The sequence below is a fragment of the Plectropomus leopardus genome, chromosome 5 (assembly GCF_008729295.1).
Source record: "Plectropomus leopardus isolate mb chromosome 5, YSFRI_Pleo_2.0, whole genome shotgun sequence".
Classification (NCBI taxonomy): domain Eukaryota; kingdom Metazoa; phylum Chordata; class Actinopteri; order Perciformes; family Serranidae; genus Plectropomus; species Plectropomus leopardus.
In genome coordinates, this window is record NC_056467.1 from 4,371,199 (window position 1) to 4,391,180 (window position 19,982).

At 42.0% G+C, this 19,982-nt stretch overlaps 1 protein-coding gene across 1 annotated transcript in view; it reads right to left on the reverse strand.

Annotated features, from left to right (window-relative positions):
• Positions 1-2,124: 2,124 nt before the first annotated feature.
• alp3 (alkaline phosphatase 3) overlaps positions 2,125-19,982 on the reverse strand; it is a 31,094-nt gene continuing 13,236 nt past the window's right edge. The window contains exons 7-13 of the mRNA XM_042486894.1: positions 18,447-18,619; positions 18,205-18,345; positions 11,783-11,852; positions 10,585-10,719; positions 5,757-5,948; positions 3,828-3,944; positions 2,125-2,827 (exon numbers count right to left, since the gene is read on the reverse strand). Coding sequence (XP_042342828.1) covers positions 2,511-2,827; positions 3,828-3,944; positions 5,757-5,948; positions 10,585-10,719; positions 11,783-11,852; positions 18,205-18,345; positions 18,447-18,619 — 1,145 coding nt within the window. The 3' untranslated portion in view covers positions 2,125-2,510. The remainder of the gene's footprint in view (positions 2,828-3,827; positions 3,945-5,756; positions 5,949-10,584; positions 10,720-11,782; positions 11,853-18,204; positions 18,346-18,446; positions 18,620-19,982) is intronic.

A 19,982-nucleotide genomic window follows, 5' to 3' on the forward strand; every position in this document is an offset into this window, starting at 1 on the left:
GTAGCGTGCTGAGACACGCCATAGTAAAGACTGCTGCAAAAACAGCCCAGAAATACAAAATTTGGCATGTTGAAATAATGACCTGTCCAAAAAAGAGCTAAAAATACCTGAAAACTGCCTGAAATAGCGTGCCGAGACACGCCATAGTAAAGAATTCTGCAAAAAAAGTCCAAAAATACAAAATTTTGCAAGTTGAAAAAATGACCAAAAAGGCAAGGCTATAGTATGGCAAAAACGTCAAAAAATGACCTGTCCAAAAAAGAGCTAAAAATACCTGAAAACTGCCTAAAATAGCTTGCCAAGACACGGCATAGTAAAGAATGTTGCAAAAACAGCCCAAAAATACTAAATTTGGCATGTTGACAAAAGCGACTGAAAAAGCAAGGCTATAGTGTGGTAAAAATGTCAGAAAGTGACCTGTCCCAAAAATAGCCATAAAGACCTGAAAACCGCGTAAAATAGCGTGCAGAGACGCGCCATAGTAAAGAATGTTGCAAAACAGCGAAAAAAACCATAACATGGCATGTTGAAAAACCATCAAAAAGGCAAGACTATCATATGGCAAAAATGTCAAAAAATGACGTCCCAAAAACAGCTAAAAACATTATTTTTGTCATACTATAGCCTTGCTTTTTCTTTCATTTTTTCAACATACTGTATTATGTGTTTTTTTGCTGTTTTTGCAACATTCTTTACTATGGCGTGTCTCTGCGTGTTATTTCATGCAGTTGTCAGCTGTTTTTGGGACATGTCATTTTTTGACATTGTTGCCATACTATAGTCTTGCTTTTTCGGTCGTTTATTCAACATGCCATATTATGTTTTTTGGGGTTTTTTTGGCTGTTTTTGCAGCATTCTTTGCAATGGCATGTCTCGGCATACTATTTTATGCCGTTTTCAGTTGTTTATTGGCCATGTCAAAATTTGACATTTTTCACCAAACCATACTAATGCTTTTTTGGTAGTTTTTCGGAAATGCTATTTGTGGTGTTTTTGGCCTTTTTTGCAACATCCTTTGCTATGGCATGTCTCTGCGTGCTTTCTTATGTGGTCTTCAGCTGTGTTTTGGACGTGTCATATTTTGCCATTTTTCGCCATTCTATATTATGGCATTTTCCATCGTTTTTACGACATGCTATATTACAATGATTTTGGCCGTTTTTGCAACATTCTATGCTATGGCGTGTCAAGGCATGCTATTTTAGGAGGTTTTCAGCTGTTTTTTTTCGGACGGGTCATATTTTGACTTTTTTTGTTATTCTTAAGTCTGGCATTTTCGGTCATTTTTTCGACCTTGTATATGATGGTGTTTTTGACTGGTTTTGCAACATTCTATGCAATGGCATGTCTTGGCACACTTTTTTAGGCAGTGTTCAGCTGTTTTTGGGACATGTCATATTTTGACAGTTTTCATCGTTTTTACGACATGCTATATTATAGTGATTTTGGCCGTTTTTGCAACAGTCTATGCTATGGCGTGTCAAGGCATGCTAATTTAGGAGCTGTTTTTGGGACATGTCATATTTTGACAGTTTTTGCCATACTATAGTATGACATTTTTTCATTGTTTTGGATTACATACTATACTATATAATTTTTTTCATGGCTTTGGACAACATACTATACTATGATGTATTGCACTGATTTGGACGACATACTATACGATGACTTTATACTATGATTTTATTATGACAATTTTCATGACTTGCTATACTTTGGCTTTTTTATTATATCTTCAGTGGCACAGTTTTTATTTTTTTCCCTCCATACTATACTATACATTTTCATGAGGTAATGTACAATGTATTTTTTCCCTTTTTTATGGGCTACAATAAATTGACTTTTTATTACATTTTTAATGGCATACTACAGCATGATTTTTTTCATAACATCTTTTAGGCCAAACTATACTGCGTTTTTTATTTTAAATTTTTACTGTCGTACTACACGATGACTTTTGTTTTTTTACAATTTACATGACATAATATATCATAAATGATTGTGATTGATCTGACATACAAACACGCATGCATGCACACACACATATACATATATAAGCTGCAACACATCATACATGCATTGCTAGTATGTATTAATCAGTTGACATTGATTAATCCACAGCCCATTACATGTACATTCTCTATTCAAGGACTGATTTATTGCTCCAACAGAAGGATTCAATAAACACTAATTTACTGAAGTAAAAAGGTGAATTTACATTTAGTACTCTCCTATTAGTACAGTGCAGTGTTGAAGTCAGCTGTCCTTTATCAATAGATTTTGTATCTAGACTCAGCCCATTGCTTTTTCTTTGTCTTTGTAAGACCAGAAAAACTATATGTTTTTTGACTTCTAATAATCTAATTCTCTGTTATAACCCGGGTTCAAGGGTTCATATCCATTCTGCTGAAGCCTTGAGAAAATCCCTGCTCACTTCTCTATGACCCTGACCTTTGATCTCCCTGGTTTGTGCAAGTGGAGTAAGATCAGTAGGTTTAGGAAAAGTAACCTCACATCAGCACTGTAAGTGCCAGCAGCACACTGAGAAGGCTACTGAGCAGAGCTGCTGAGCTACGAGCTACCCCGGCTCCGTTCTTATCATCAGTAATAGTGGTCTGAACTGCAGGTGCTTCAGTTTGCCCCTGACAGTGCCTCAGATCGGTGCCCACACAGGCAGCGTAGGCCATGGCGTGGGCAATGTAGTTCTGCTCATGGACGCCCTGGAAGAGGTGGGCCATGGGTCCGCGGGCGAGCACTGCCACATCCTCTCCACTGTGGGTGGCCGACTCTGTGGGGACAGCAGCCAGCTGGACGTAATCTTTAGTTTCTGTAACAGAGATGGAAATTTTGTTTTTCCACAGCCCAGCTGCCAAAGGAAAAGTTGGTATTGTACATTTCTGCAAACCATGGAGAGGTTACATCTGTACATTTCATGATAATCATGTCAATGTTTCTAAAGTAACACAGTGGATGTCGTGGCATCTCGGTAAGACGTCTGTCAAGCTGCATACCAACAAACAACAGAAGCGGTTGTTTCTTAGTTGTCATTGCATCTGTCGATAGCTTTATAGCCACCAAATGTGATTATTGTTTAAGAACCCAACACTGTTTCAAACAACTGAGATTTTCCCAATTTTAAATTATTTACTGAGACACTGCTACATTTCCAGTTGGGCTGATTGTGTTTACAGACCACTGTTTGAGACCAACAAACAACAAAACCGGTTGTGTGTCAGCAGCCTGTTCTCATTCCAAACTCATAATATGCTCCTGCTTTGAAAGTGTTTTTAGCGTAGGATCACAATACCAAAAGCCAAGTGGCCAGAAAAATCAGTTCATGCAGCTACAGAAGAGAATATTACTTCCTGAAAAGATGAGGTGAAATTCTAATCATCTGTGTAAAAAGAGGGATACTTTCATACATGCTGCTTTCAGTATTCATTCCTTACTGGAGCAGGAACACCATTCATTTTTGTTGTCATATTACCTTAACTGAACTGTCATTTTCTCTCTTGGTTTCTAAAGAAAATGATGCAAATTAAATTCGAATAAATGTCAGAGAAGGAGAAAGTACAGCTGATTATATTATAAGGAAAGGTCATGTTGTATTATAGGACATGTGAAATGTAAAGGTCATTCTTCTCTAGAAAGTTTTCTCATTGCCGCTGTGTGTTTATAGCTTTTTTGTCCTTGAATACTCTTAAGATTTAGAGAAGTAACTATGAATTAGTGACTTTTTAACAAATGCTTTAACCAGTCAGGTATGTGATCATCCTAAGTCTGTGATATTCATGGGGGGAGGCAAAGAAACAATGAGCGTGTCTTACTTGTGTTGACATCGCGGATGTCTGGACGCTTGCCGTTGATGATTTTGTGTCCAGGTCCGTTGCCATACATCAGTGTGGTGTAAGGCAGCACGTCTGAAGCCCACAGCGGTGATTTACCTGGAAAATCCAGAAAAAGAACATCAGCATTACGTTTGACTTATCTTCTCTCTGCTTCAAAGTGCTAAGCACACACACACACTCACACACACACACAAACACAACTAAGTGATTGGGTCTCTGGATCTCCAGGGTGCTGCAGGAGGTCTAGAGCTTGTTGAGTGTTTCTCTCCAGATGAGCCATTAGCCTGGCAAGTCTCCCTGCTGATGAAGAGCTCAGAGTTTCACAAGCACATTAATCACTGCTGCACTGCTGGGAGGAGGAGGAGGACGAGGAGGAGGACGAGGAGGAGGAGGAGGAGGAGGACGAGGAGGAGGAGGAGGAGGGTAAAATAAGGACATGATTGGAAAAGAGGTGGGCACAGCATTTCATAACACAAGTTCTCAATCAATACATCCATCCATCCATTTTCTGCCGATTATCAGGGGTCAGGTCGCAGGGGCAGCAGCCTAAGCAGGAAAGCCTAGACTTCCCTCTCCCAGGCTACTTCGTCCAGCTCTTCCCGGGGGATCCCAAGGCATTCCCAGGCCAGCTGAGAGATATGGTCTCTCCAGCATGTCCTGGGTCTTCCCCGGGGCCTCCTTCCGGTGGGACGTGCCCTGAACACCTCACCAGGGAGGCGTCCGGGAGGCATCCTAATTAGATGCCCGAGCCACCTCATCTGGCTCTTCTCAATGCGGAGGAGCAGCGGCTCTACTCTGAGCCCCTCCCGGATGACCGAGCTTCTCACCCTTTCTCTAGGGGAGAGCCCAGCCACCCTATGGAGGAAGCTTATTTCGGCCACTTGTGCCTGCGATCTCGTTCTTTCGGTCACTACCCAAAGCTCGTGACCATAGGTGAGGGTAGGAACGAAGATCGACCAGTAGCTCAGCTCAGCTCCCTCTTCACCACGACAGAGTCCGCATTACTGCAGACGCTGCACCGATCCGCCTGTCGATTTCCCGCTTTATCCTTCCCTCACTCGTGAACAAGACCCCGAGGTACTTAAACTCCTCCATTTGGGGCAGGATCATCTTGGCTACTTCACACTCGGCTGCGAACCGATCCAGTGAGAGCTGAAGGTCACGGCCTGAAGAGGCCAACAGGACCACATCATCTGCAAAAAGCAGCGACCCAATCCTGAGGTCACCAAACCGGACCCCCTCAATGCCCTGGCTGCGCCTTGAAATTCTGACCATAAAAGTTAGAAATTCTGTCCATATATATATATATATATATAGACATATATAATATATATAAACAGAATAGTACCCCTGAATAGGAGTAAGTAAGGACGATAAAGAGACACTCTAAAGTAAGATTAACAAGTGAGAAAGACTGATGGAGTGAGGAGAATTTAGAGAGAATAATTTAAGTGACAGAGAGAGCTGTCATTGTGTATGGTCAGAGACAGTTAGGAGAAACAGAGACGCCGAGAAAGCGAGGGACTGAAATAGAAAGGCTGCCAGCTATATGTGTTCACGCGGGCTGTAATTGCAGAGGAGAGAAAGCAGAGGAAATGTCAAGCTGCTGGTGGCAGAGGCACACTGAAGCTGAGAGGAAGCAGGCATCACATACACACATAGACTCAAACACAATAAGCACAAAATGCCACTTTCAGTGTCTATTGTCATGGGGTGTAAACACACCTGGAGGGGGGAATGGATGGATGGAGCTAAAGATGGAGGGAAGAAAGGAGGAATAGGGCAGAGTTTTTTCTGCATCACAACTCTCTTGTCATGGGTAAAAATTTAATTTCTTATGCCTGCAGCACCAAAGCAATGTGGTACAAATTTTAGAGAAGAAATTGAGAACAGGATGTTTATAATTACCCAGAATGCTCTGTCCACGAAATGGGTATCCATTGAAGGAAACAGGGTGGGAATGGTCAGCCATCACTATAGTGAGAGTTTCATGCTCTTTGGTGAGTTCAAGGCCCTTGGCGATTGCATAGTCAAAAGCAACGGTCTCATGGAGTGCCATGTATGCCCGGCCGGCGTGGTGAGCTTGGTCGATTCGCCCACCTGACCACAGAGAGGGGGAGGGGTTAATGAGGGGGTATTGTGGAGTAATGGCTCCTGGTAATGCTTAGAGCTTTAACTGACAGAGAGCAATTGAACATTTCCCTCAAACTTCAGAAAAAGGACTTGGTTTTGGAAAATGTAACAGTTACAGTTTTTATTTAATTAGGCTGAGTCAGTAAGACCAAACCGTAGACCTGAGACTTGGACTTGAGCCAGATTTAAATCATAAAGATTAGAATTTGAGACTTGACGTAGACTTTATTACTTTGAAATTGTTCGAGATTTAACCACCAACAGACTTGAGATTTGAAAGAAAAACATTCAAGTCCAATATTTGGCCGTTCATAGCCACACACTGAAATACATCAAAAATGCTCCACTGTGTGCACCAGCTGGCTTGTCTTGTATAACTAAGGTCAATACTTGGTTTGGACAACTGCTTGTAAAATGCACCTGTCCTGGGTAAGGTTTTAACGAATGACCTCATAGTTTGCAAGCGAGCTAAACCTTTAGACATTTCAACTGTGTTTTCAGTTGCACTTTGGACTCTTCTCTGGGAAGCGGCCTGCAAAACTTGCCTGCCCTGGATAAGGTTCAAACTCAACATCTAGTGGCCGCTTTAAGTACTACAAAATGTGAAAGATCTTACTCCAGGGTTCAAACTCTCTGCACGCATTATTCAGTTTTCACAGTAATGAACAACAGCTTCAGCTAGAGTTCACCAGTACCCCGACATACATGGGGGTGCGAGGGCACTTTCATCACTGCAATGGAACGTCGAAAACATACAAAGTGTCAGGTGTTTCGGCACAGTGGGAAAATCAGGTGCTTAGTGTGCCTGAGGTTGCTGATCAAGTCTTGTCTCAGACAGGTGACATTTTAGTTTTATGGCACAAAGAAAATAAAATTTCGCCTGATATTTCTGTCTGCTCTGCTGATATAAGTAAGGAACACTTCAAACTGTTAAAAAACACACATCTATCTTCTTGTCTCCTGAATTTTCATAAACTGAATGCTGAATTTTCCCTGCCATATATCCTGACTTATACTGTATATCAGTCCAGTTTTCAGATGTCACCGCCGGTACTGAAGTAAAGGGAACATCCAAGTCTGTAAATGTATTGTGAATTGTGGCATTGGGCTAAGTGGGTAGCCAAAATGACTAAGGACGCTTGTTTGGAACAAGTAAAGTTAATTTTTATGGCAACAATAAAATAAAATATCGCCTGATATTTCTGTCTGCTCTGCTGATATAAGTACTCCACGACGTACCTTGCAACAAACATTCAAATAGTTAAAAAACACGCAACTGTCTCCTTGTCTCCTGCATTTTCATAAATACTGAATTTTTCCCTGCCAGAAAAAGTCAATTAAGACTGTTCAGACATCCTGAGGCTACGTAATGAACGTGGTTACGTCATCAATTTCTGCGCATTGATTCGCCAAGGAAACCCTCTGAGCCAATCAGCAAGGTCAGTGAAGGCTTTGTCCCACCTCCTGTGCCCCGATTGGAGGAAAATCTCAACGTCCATTTGTTGTTCCCGGAAATTTGAACACATGGAGGGAAAACGACACGGAGTGCTTGTGTTTGTTTACATGAAGACATACCCAAAAATAACAGAGTAACAAGACAGAGTTCAACAAGTAGCAAGACCAAGATGGCAAAATGACAATTTTTTTTTGTACGAGCGGCCTCGCGACGCTGCAGCTGATCCTCGTCACAAACAGCTGATGCAGCAGGAGGACAGGCAGGACAGGCAGGACAGCGGCCAGTTTGGACATATTAGGTGAGTAACTTATTATTTTTACAGTGTACTTTAAGTGACTCTCTTTGCACGACTCTCGGAGTGAATCAAATGTTAAAAATTCCCGAACATAAATGTGTAATGTGCCACATTGACCATGCCATGTTGGTTTTTTGTGTGTTTTATAGGAAACTGTGCTGCGTTGCAGGCGCTATGACCCGATGCAAGGGTAAGATTTATGAAAAAAGCTGAATGCACTGGGCCGAATGAGATCAAAATGTGTATGGGTCACAATATCTATGTTGTGTTAACACCACAGAGCAGAACTAATTTTACTACTTGTGTTTTCAGCCGCTGGAAGCGAGGAGAGCTGTCTTGGCCGCAGAAGAAATGGATGTTTGGAAAGGGATCACTATAGACATGATATCAGATGAGGGAGACGGCACAGCTGACGGGGAAGCTGCGGATTGTGAGGCCATCGTGCCTTAGAAGTTAGATACTGGAAGGGAGCCCAAAATATGTAGCAACACACCACAAATGGCCACCCTCACACTCTGCTATGTTGCTTATTTTTGTTCTTTTGTTTTTTAAAATAAAGCTTTACTATTTCAATATGTTGGACCCTGGAATTTATTGATGCGACAAAAGTCTAATATTACTTGTTCCAGGCAAGACTCGAACCCGCAATCTCCGATATATGGGCCAAAATTTATACCACTTGAGCTAAACTCCATATAGTGACATATTTGTCAATATATCTAATTATCTTCATACATCTAACTTTTATGACATCAATAAAATAAAATACTGCTCCCTCATCTGATATCATGTCTATAGTGATCCCTTTCCAAACATCCATTTCTTCTGCGGCCAAGACAGCTCTCCTCGCTTCCAGCAGCTGAAAACACAAGTAGTAAAATTACTTCTGCTCTGCGGTGTTAACACAACATAGATATTGTGACCCATACACATTTTGATCTTATTTGGCCCAGTGCGTACAGCTTTTTTCATAAATCTTACCCTTGCATCGGGTCATAGCGCCTGCAACGCAGCACAATTTCCTATAAACACAAAAAACATCAAAGTCACTATGGTGAACAAATATATCCAGGATTGAGCAGCAGGCATAGTCAATGTGGCACATTACACATTTATATTCTTGAATTTTTAACATTTGATTCACTCAGAGAGTCGTGCAAAGAGATTCACTTAAAGTACACTGTAAAAATAATAAGTTACTCACCTAATATGTCCAAACTGGCCGCTGTCCTGCCTGTCCTGCCTGTCGTCCTCCTGCTGCATCAGCTGTTTGTGACGAGGATCAGCTGCAGCGTGGCGAGGCCGCTTGTTCAAAAAAAATATTCCAACGCCTCTTCAGCTGCTCACCGTCATTTTGCCATCTTGGTGTTGCTACTTGTTGAGCTCTGTCTTGTTACTCTGTTATTTTTGGGTATGTTTCCATGTAAACAAACACACGCACTCCGTGTCGTTTTCTCTCCATGTGTTCAAATTTCCGGGAACAACAAATGGACGTTGAAATTTTCCTCCAATCGGGACACAGGAGGTGGGACAAAGCCTTCACAGACCTTGCTGATTTTGTTTTCTTTGTTTTTCTTATGTCTTGTTTGCAGTGCTCTGTTTGTTGTTGGTGTATAAAAAAAAAGTCTAAGGGAGAGTTGGGGCTATGGCGTCATCGGTTCAGGAAAGATGCGCATGGGTTTTAAATACAAAAATGCAAGGGTGGCGTCTTCAGATTTGTTCACTTTGGGATCCAGTTTCAAAAATTTGTGTATTTGGGCTCCCAAAATGCCAGTTCTGTGTGGACAAAACGTCCATACGATAAAACACTTTTGCGGATACACCTAAACTCGTCTCTGTATGGACATGGCCTTAAACTGCCAACCTACAAGACTCCAACCAGCCATCTTTTCCCCTGAGCCAGTTTCAGTTATTTATGCCATTTTGGACATTCCCCTTACCTTTCACATTTGGACAACAATCTTAAAAATCACCTGTTCCAAGCAAAGCTCAATCCCACAACATCAGAGACACCAACCAGCCAACTAACCCATTGAGCCAAACCTCTTGACAGTTTACCTGTTTTTGACATTTTCTTTCACACTCTCATTTGGACAGTAGCCTTTAAAATCCACCTGTCCTGGAAAAAGTTCAATCTCACAACCTGAAACACTCTTAGAGCTAATCCAACTGACACTAAGGGAGCTTTAATTCTAGATAAAGTTCATGCTTTGTTTTGTTTTGTTTCGTTTTTTTACTTAAGTCATATTTGAAAGGAAAGGAGACTCTGGTTAATAAGTTGTGGGCTCACTGAGCTGTCAGTGATCAGGTACACCATATGCCTGCTTCTATTTATACATTTGCCTGTTATTTTAAAGTCATTGTGAAGACACTCCATAGCACCACGGAGTCCCCAGGCGGCTGCCTTAGATTAAAGGAGAGATGGATGAGGAGGCTGGTGAGGCAGCCGTGCGTAACAGAAGCACATCAGCCAACCATACTTTGCTATAGTACACAATGCAGCAAACTCACTGAGCTGTATGCAAAATTAATTTTGAGTCACCAGATCCAAGCAACCATGCACAATGCATTCTGGAGGTTGTCTCTCAACCAAACTCAATATCAGGGCTGAAGTTGCTATAATATAAATGTAAATATATATTGATTACTTAGAAAACCACAGCAATTAGCAGTGTGGTCCTTTACTTGGCACTTGGGGCCCCTTTGTGATTATAACAGGATTCAATTTATCCATGTAGACTTCCCATTTGTTTTGCCTATTTTTAGCAACTCTCTGGGGATTTCATTATCCAACATTTGACAGACAAAGTGATAGGGTGTGTGTGGAAACTGTGTGAAGCTGCTGTCCTCACCCTCCACTAGTAGGAAGAAGCCCTTAGGGTTTTTCTGGAGGATACGGATGGCCTTTTCTGTCGTCTCTACGATGGACGGGTCCATTTTTGGGTCCCTTTCCGCCTCAAAGCGCAGATCACCAGGTTCAAAAAGAGCTGGAGGAGAAAAGGACAGAGCACTTTTAGAAAAAAAATCAGCTATGTCCATTTTATCAGCCTACAGTGGAGGTGCAGCAGAAAGGAAAGTCCCATCTTCCTCCCACTACTATTATTTTCAGCACACAGGAAGCGCTAAACCACAGTGTGAGGCTGAAATCCAAAGTCTGCACAGCAGCAAGAGCACTTAGTCCAGAAAAAGCATGATGACTAAAGCTCTACAGTTCCTCCACACCATCACAAAGAACTCCACAGAACAACTTTAAAATCCATACTGGAGGAGGTGGAGGCACAGCAGAGAACGAAATTTGAAGGACACTTAAGACACACGTGGGTAATGGTTATGCTGGTTGGTTGGAGATACTACAAAAAGATAAAGTTAAAGGAATAAACATTCATGTTTCCTACCAAGAGTCAGATAATAAGACCAAAATACTCATATGATAAGCCTGCACTATAAATAAAAAGCTGAAACCAACATGCAGTTAGCTTAACAAAAAGTGTACAAAAAGTTTTTTGTTTAGCTTTATACCTCTTGCAATTGCATTTCGGCTTCAAAATTATAAAAGCAGTGCTTATTTGTGAGGATTGTCAAAATATGCAAGTATCATAAACTTTGCCACATTTTCTGCAATAATTTAAAATCCAATGGAAAAATCCCATTAGCTTTTTGACTAGGCAACCAGGGCCATGCTAACTTTCATGCTGGCCTTCAAAAAACATCATCCCTGCAGTGGTCTATAAACTGAAACAGCAATCGTTAAATATGAAAATAACAGCTAAATGATGTCTTTAAGTGTGTTATAAAAATCTGTTAAGTGGCTCATGCTGTGAATGTTTTTGCACCTTGAAAACATTATGTGGGTCAAAAGTAGTTCAAAGCAAAACATTGAAGACTGACATCACTAATACAAGATGAAATGAGTAAGCTGGTGAGTGGGCCAAGGACACTACAGGCCTATTGATGTTATGTTCTTTGAAGGCATGATAGGAAGGCTTTGTCCTCAAACACCGCAGAAATACACACAAGAGGGCAAATGGAGGTTAAAGAAAAAGGACTCACCCATGAGGTAGTCTGTGGATTCAGGGTCAACAGCAGTGAAATCTGTGTTATTCCATACATAATGGGCTACCTGTGTTAAGACACAAACATTTACACACACTGAGTTGGTGGAGGACAATAATAGCCTCTGTGTTTGTGTTCTACACTGTCCTCAAGTATAAAAATATAATGTTTTTGTTTATGTTCAATCCTTGAGTTTATGTGTAGCTTTAAAAAAAAAAGTAATGAGGTGTATTATGCTCTGTTTGTATGGGTCTTATCTTGAGCTCAGAGGTCTAGGGATGATTACGTCTTGGAGTCAGATGAGTAGAATATTGATACTAGGCTTACATGACATGGACTGTGGCCCTTGGGGGTTATTTTTGTGATTAAATACAATAGGTGAGGAATGTTCACTGATGAATGTGTAGATGCTTGTACCTATATAAGAGACATGCATGAATTGTAAGAGAGAGATTCACATTGGTCCCGAATCTTCTCCCAGGCAGACCATGGTGCCTGGTGGATGCTGAACTTTGTTGTAATAAATTAATTCTTATGCAACCAAGTCGGTGTCAGCGGCGGTTCCTTCATCAACTACACATCATTGCTACTTAAGAAACAACGACAGTAAAAAGTAAAAAAAAAAGGGGATGTCAGGTCATCTGCAACAAACTAAGAGGAACTGTATCCTATATATCTTATATACAATAGGCAATCCTGTGTGTGTGTGTGTGTGTGTGTGTGTGTTACAGATATACTTACATCTTGATATCTATAAAATCTAGTAATTATTTTAGGATGCCAAAGTTGAAAGTTATAGTGATTATTTAAATAGCTCAAACCTCATTTTATTAAGTTTCTTGTGTGTAAACAAGTGTGTTCAACTATTTATGTGCATTTAAAGATGTAATTTATAAGTTTAGGGAACTGTAAATTATATTCATTGTAGACCAAAAGAGACATCTTTGCATGTAAAGCGCTTGCCACATACACACTAGCTCTGTCTCTAGAGGATTTAGAGGGTCAGTTCACGTAAAAAGAAAAACACTTAATTTCTCACCTCCCCTGGTGGAAACCAGCTACACTATACAGATATTCTTGGCATAACGCGCAAATGTATGGGGACATCAATCTGCTTCTATACTAATATAATGAAGGTAAATGGAATTTCGTGCAATTTGGTACTCAATCAGTAGTGTAGTGGTAGGGATGAGAATCAGCACCTCCAAATCTGAGGCCGTGGTTCTCAGTCGGAAAAGGGTGGCGTGCCCCCTCCGGATCGGGGATGAAGTCCTGCCCCAAGTGGAGGAGTTTAAGTACCTCGGGGTCTTGTTCACGAGTGAGGGAAGGGTGGAGCGGGAGATCGACAGGCGGATCAGTGCAGCGTCTGCAGTAATGTGGACGCTGCACCGATCTATCGTGGTGAAGAGGAAGCTGAGCAGAAAGGCAAAGCTCTCGATTTACCGGTCAATCGTCGTTCCTACCCTCACCTCTGGTCACGAGCTTTGGGGAGTGACCGAAAGAACAAGATTGCAGGCACAAGTGGCTGAAATGAGTTTCCTCCGTAGGGTGGCTGGGCTCTCCCTTAGAGATAGGGTGAGAAGCTCGGTCATCCGGGAGGAGCTCGGAGTTGAGCCGCTGCTCCTCCGCGTTGAGAAGAGCCAGATGAGGTGGCTCGGGCATCTAATTAGGATGCCTCCAGGATGCCTCCCTGGTGAGGTGTTCAGGGCACGTCCCACCAGTAGGAGGCCCCGGGGAAAACCCAGGACACGCTGGAGAGACTATGTCCAAGCTGGATGAAGTGGCCGGGGAGAGGGAAGTCTGGGCTTCCCTGCTTAGGCTGCTGCCCCCGCGACCCGACCCTGGATAAGCGGAAGAAAATGGATGGATGGATGGATAGGTGAGTATACTGTAAACGGCCAGAAAAAGAGGTGGGCATACCCTGTATACTTGTGTATACCCCCCTCTACACCACGGTACTTAATTAATGTGCAGTTTCACCCACGGCTGTTTTATGAATATGAAAAGCCAAGCACTCTGAGATAAACAACAGTTGGTAGTAATTCCTCAATCAGGTGCCAGTAAGACATCACAGAAAAGAGCACAACAACATGATATAATTAAAAGAGCTCCAGTCAAATTAATCAAAAACAAAGTGGAGTGCATGATGGAAAATGAAACCTTTTATATACTGTTTCACATATTAGTTTGGTGAACCTTACAGTCCTTTCATCGTTTTACAGATCTGTTTTGTCTGCCACTTAAATGGATGTTTAAGTCAAATGATTCATGTATGTCAAGATTTAATCTCTAAGCTTGTTTCCATCGCACTCTGTGTCATTTTGCTTTTATCAGCTGTATACCAACTTTTCTATCTGTGCCAAGTGCAAAAACATTTTTGCAATATTTTGACTTTTTTCTAGTTTCCAGAATTTCCAAACAGGGTTTTTTTTGCACATAAAAAACATGGTTGGAAACAGAATGTGTCTACACATGTGGTTTATATGATGCATGTATAAAGGGACATGGACACAGAATTCGAGGTTGGGCCCCATTAATTATTGTGAAAGTTACTCAGTGGTGCATGAACATGGATGTATTAAGATAACTTGATATAGCATTGAACATGGGGCCCTGCTTACTCCTATTAAAGTTGCTCAGTGGTGCATGAAGTCAAAATGGTTCCCCCAGCCAGCACCCTATCGGGACCATAATAGGGTTTGACGCCTACCACATTCACAGTATGTACCTTTACCTGATGAGTTAGCCACCGGACACGGTAATTGACAGGACATAATCTCTTCTCTACCTTGACAGGCCCAGACCATGAGGTGCAAACTTGGCAGAGAACCTAACTGAGGCCTTAGACAAAGGGTGTGACCTAACCCAGACCAGGTCCCAAACCGCAAAGTGTGCATCTCTGTGGCGTACGTTATAATACCTGGCTTGTCTGGCCTTGGCCACTCCCACATGTCTTTCAACCTCCTTCAACAAACGTGTATGAGAGTGCAGGGTATGATATGAAGATGTACTGGGTGCAGGGGCTTTGTGGATGAGATGCTCTAGTGGACCCTTCAGGTTGCATCCTAAGGCTAACACAGCAGGGGTCACACCGGTGGTCTCATGCACTGCTGTGTTGACAGCCAACCGGAAAAGTTCTGATGATGGTCCCCAACAACAGAGGCAATCATCATCTTCAGGGTTTTGTTGACTCGCTCTGTCAGATTGGTCTGAGGATGGTATGCTGATGTGAGCTTGTGGGTCATGCCATAAGTGTCACACAACTTGGCCAGCAGTTGGCTGGTGAACTAGAGGCCCCTGTCAGACACCAAGTAGTTGGGGACCCCCCAGTGGGTGAAGATGTAATTTTTTAGAATCTGGAAGACTCTCAGTGTTTTGGCGTCCCTGAGAGCGAAGAGCTCCACCCATTTGATGTAATAGCCCAATACAACCATCAGAACCAAATTCCTGGCTTTGCTGAAGGGGAAAGGCCCCATGAAATCAACTCCTACCATTTCTCCTGAGGCACTGACCTCTGGTGTCTGGAGGAGTCAGTAGAACCCTTGTACTGCTGACAAGTGTGGCAAGACCGGACATGACCCCAGGTGTCCTTGTGGACACTCATTCTCATCATTCAAAGGACACTCACTCATTACTCAGAGGACTTCTTGAACCTAAATTCCTTTCCCCCGGGCATAGCATACTTTCCATGATGCGGTTTTAGGATTATTTAGCTGGCACACAAAAAGTCAAGGCCGAGTAGTAAAGGCAAACACAAGTCACAAGTGGTTGTCGTCCAATACATGTACGCTGACAGTAATATGGACGCCATTGAGCGTAAGCTGAAGAGCGGTCTTCCCGATGGCTTTACTTCCTTGTCCAAAATAAACATCGGAATCTCACTAGGACCCAGGACCTCTCCTTTGTTCTTGATACCATTCCGTATTGACTTGCTCATTTGGGAATACATGCTCCCAAATCAAGGACAGCAACAGCAGGATGGGGTTAAAAAGTTCTCACACTGCTCAGTGAAGTCAGTGACATCCTTAGAGCTCCTTGACTCCTGAAACCGGGGAAACTCCATTCCAACGGACGGTTTCGCCGCAGCAGCCTGCACAGTTTGAAGTGTGGCCTCACAATTGGATGCAAGAGTGGATAAACTAGGAGGCTTCCAAAAACTCCAATTATTGCCTTGACCTTTTTTTAATTCGTCACCCCAACATTTGTCCCTCCACTGCAGATACGCCACCTCAGTCTGGCCCAAGTCCTGCAACCAAGCATTGATGTACTCTTTTGCCTCGGTGGCAACCGATTGGATCACAGCCCTGAGGCCCTCTTCCCGGTTTAACACGCTGTCAACAGCCTCCTTATTTTGCTGTTCAAAGGACTCCAATCTCAACTGTAAGTCCTGTATCTGTTCAGCCAACATGCCTACAACATCACCTTTGTCGTCATCTGACTGTTGTTTATCCTCCTCCTGCGGTTCCAAATACATGGACTCCAGCAGGCTGGTTATTTCCCTGACACTGCTTCGGTTATGTCTGGTGGTGGGGTTAAGCGACATGGATGGGGTCCTCCTCAAACTGAAGCTCACTGTCTTCTCCGATCCCAATGGCGGACCCCTGCTGGCTGTTAGTTGCGATGTGTTGTGTGTGTATGCCCTAGAACCTACACCCCTACATTCACTCACAACTCCCAATAACTGTAGAAGCAAACAAAAAACTAACAAAAAGAAAAACCCTGAGATATGCCTTACAAAAAAAAAGTCAGCCCACAAACAGCAATAACAGAAAACGAAAAGAAACAGGCCACACTCATGTATCCCAAACGCACGATGTATGAGCTTGATGATTAATCCATTGCTTGATAATCCACAGTTAATAAAAATACTTAATTAATTCAGCCCCAGTACGGGCCACCAATTGTAACCATCCACCTTGTCACAATATAACTCACAAGGTAAAAGATACATACACTACAAAACACGTTGCGGGCGGATCAGTTCTGCAGTGAATGGCGGCTGAAATTAAATCATTTATCTGGCTAGCTTTAAATGTAAGGAAAATACTCCACCATTTTAGGTACCTAAACGTGCTATGTGATTTAACATCAACGAAAGAAAATACATATCTCGTATTGCAAAAAAAACACCATTGTATTATCATCTGCATCAGGTGGAGACAACAACCGCCTAAACTTGCTTAACTCACTGTCCCCCAAATGTCCATTAAAAGTCCCTCGAAAAAGTCCAAGTCGCTTGTATACTTGGGCAGGCCAGAAACAAATGAAAACAAAAAAAAAACCAATCCTCCAAAAGTCCTCTTGATGAGGCTGGTCCACGCATGAGGAGCCGCCGCAGCCCAACAAAGCACAGAAGCCACGCAAACTCCACACAGGTCCCACTGGTGGCTCAGGTTCAGACGTGAAGCAATCCTCCAGTGGCTCATAGGATAAATCCACAGTCTGCAGATGACACTTAAAATCTTTTTGCAGAAACGAAAAAACACTTGGAGGTCCGATTCCCGACCTCCCAAACGTTGACTCTGACCCCTCGCCTAATTCTCCAACTCATTTCCTCTTATATCACCTCCGGTGAGTATATGTTAACCAAAACAAAAACAAAAATAAACACACCATGATATTAATAAGCAAAAATACATTACAGCATAAAATGTCATCCGTACATGTCAAGCTGTGTCCTAATCAAGAAAAAGAAATGCACAGGCAACTGAAAACACGCAAAGGTCAGGCATCTACACAACTGACAGCAGAAAAATGAATCTGAGACATTGTGATTCTTACAAACTGCTGCATCTAAAATTATTCTGGATGATCTAGGGATGACCTGCACTGTGCAGCCCATTGAGCAAAAGCACTAGAGACTTGCGGTAGCAAATGCCAAACATCCAGTTTAGCATTCTGCAAAACTGAATGAGAATAAAGTGATTTAACTGTGAGACTCTTCTAGACTTTCTAAATCCTGTTGGACATTATGGAACAAATCTTGGTAGTCAAACAAGTCATTTCGTGGAGATTGTTATGCCCAAAATAATGCATCCACTGATTTACACACATCTCTATCGCCACATAAGTCAATGGGGAAAAGTCTTTTTGGGCCGCGGTGCATCATGTAACTGTGTAATTACACTGTTTGGCCACTATGAAAACTGGCAAAGTTATTACATTAGTTGTGTTTGCGGTTTTTTAGCACTGTAGTTAGATTGCTTTGTTTGCTGTAATGTTTCTGTTTTGCCAAGATATTAGGTTCCCTAAAAGTGTCTGTACTTAAAGAGAGAAAGTGTGTTTATTGTAATTTGGCTAAACTGATCCTTTGAAAATAGAAAAGGTTTTATGATGCTTATATTGCAATATTATAGATATAGAATTAATATCAGTATCAGTAATAATGTAATTCACTGGTGCTATTATACAAGTGTTACCTTTCCAGCTTTCAATTTTTGCCACTCATCGATGAGGTTGCGTCCGTCTTTCCTTTTGCCCCTAGAGGAGTAATCCCTGGGGTATTCTGGGTCCTTGGCGCCCTTAGGGGTCATGTACTTCCTACCACCACCGATGATCACCTGAAAACACACACATAAACACACACTTTTAAATGTAATGAGTGTGTAACTGTTAAAAGCTAATGATATGAGAATGATCTGCGGCGTGAAAAGATGCTTACGTCAATGTCAGTGTTTTTGATGAGCTGGGAGGCGATATCGGTGCAGCCGTCCCTCTTGGCGGCATCAGGCATGTCGGCGTCGCTGTACCACTTCCTGCTAGTGCTGTGGGCGTAGCTGGCTGCTGGGGTGGCGTGTTGTACCCGTGTGGTTGTTACAATGCCAACAGACTTGCCTAGAAGATAGGTTTCAGGTTTAATGTCGAGTAGATGTGTGCAGACCTAGATGTACGAAATATGCACCAACCTGTATGTTTGTGTAATAAATGAGCAGCTTTCAGGCTGAATGTTTGAAAGAGGTTGAGCCATGATTCAACAACTCTCTCAGTGCCCTGCAGATACAGTATATTAGGATTATGTTGAGGTATGGGCTAGTAAATATACTTTTGTTCTTTAAACCACCTTGATGCCCAATATTGCTCTTTAAATCCCCCTTAAAGCCCCCAAGTGGCAGCATAAATAAAGACACTGAGGCAGACAGTAATGCACTCCAGGGACACTGAGATGAATGGGCTGGAAACAACATGCAGACTGCACCAATTTACACCACGGCTGTCTCCCTAGAAACATCCTCACATGTATAATCGAAAGATTTTATAATTAAATGCAAATCTAAACATAGTGGCTCTACAGCTTCAAAGTTAGGCCTTCTCTCCATACTGTGAAGGCTGACACATGTATGGTTTAATCGGTCTGTTCCCACACTTTGCAGTAAAAGCTGTGATTATACAGTGCTACAGAGTACATACTTAAACCCAATGAGTACATTTTTTTATGGCTTCACCATATGACCTAAAATTCTAGATCTTTTATGTTCCCTTTTAGAAATAGATTTGGTTTCTTTTGGAATTCTTGGTATGTTATCAAAAATTTAGGCTAAAGATTTATGTTTTTGAATAACGCCTCACCATGCAGATAATAAATAATGGACCCACTGGTGCGTCAAAGGTCTAGCTGAAAAACATAAAAAACTAACCCTTTGAAACCCGGAGCGACATCGCTTTTTTGTGTTGCCTTTAGATGCCTTTCACAAGTATTTAAACCTTCGAACCCTTATCAAATTAGTGCGATTTCTTTTAAAGACATGGGGAAGGGGCAATAAGCAACTTGGCAAAAAAATGTTCCACGAAATTAGTGTATTTAGAAAATTATTTTTAGAAAGCTAGGGTAAATTGTCTAGGGGAAAAAGAAAAAAGCTAGGAGAAAACTATGTTAATATGTTTTTGGGTCATTTCTTGTTTCAATGCTCATTGCCTCCTTCCCATGTTTTTGAAAGAAATCAAGCCAATTTTCTCAGGTTTCAAAGGGTTAACACCAGGATTACACACCGTGACCACGCCCAGCAGTGATGTCACAGGGTCCTGGCGTGCACCTGTACAACACTGAAGCAAGATGGGAAGTTAAACCGCTGGACAACCAGTGGAAACGAGATTTTCTTGCAGTGTTGAATTACTCTTTCAAACATTGGTTTTGGAGCCACAACAATTAGTTAACTTATTAATTGATTCAATTAACTACTAGAATTACCATGTCGTGGTT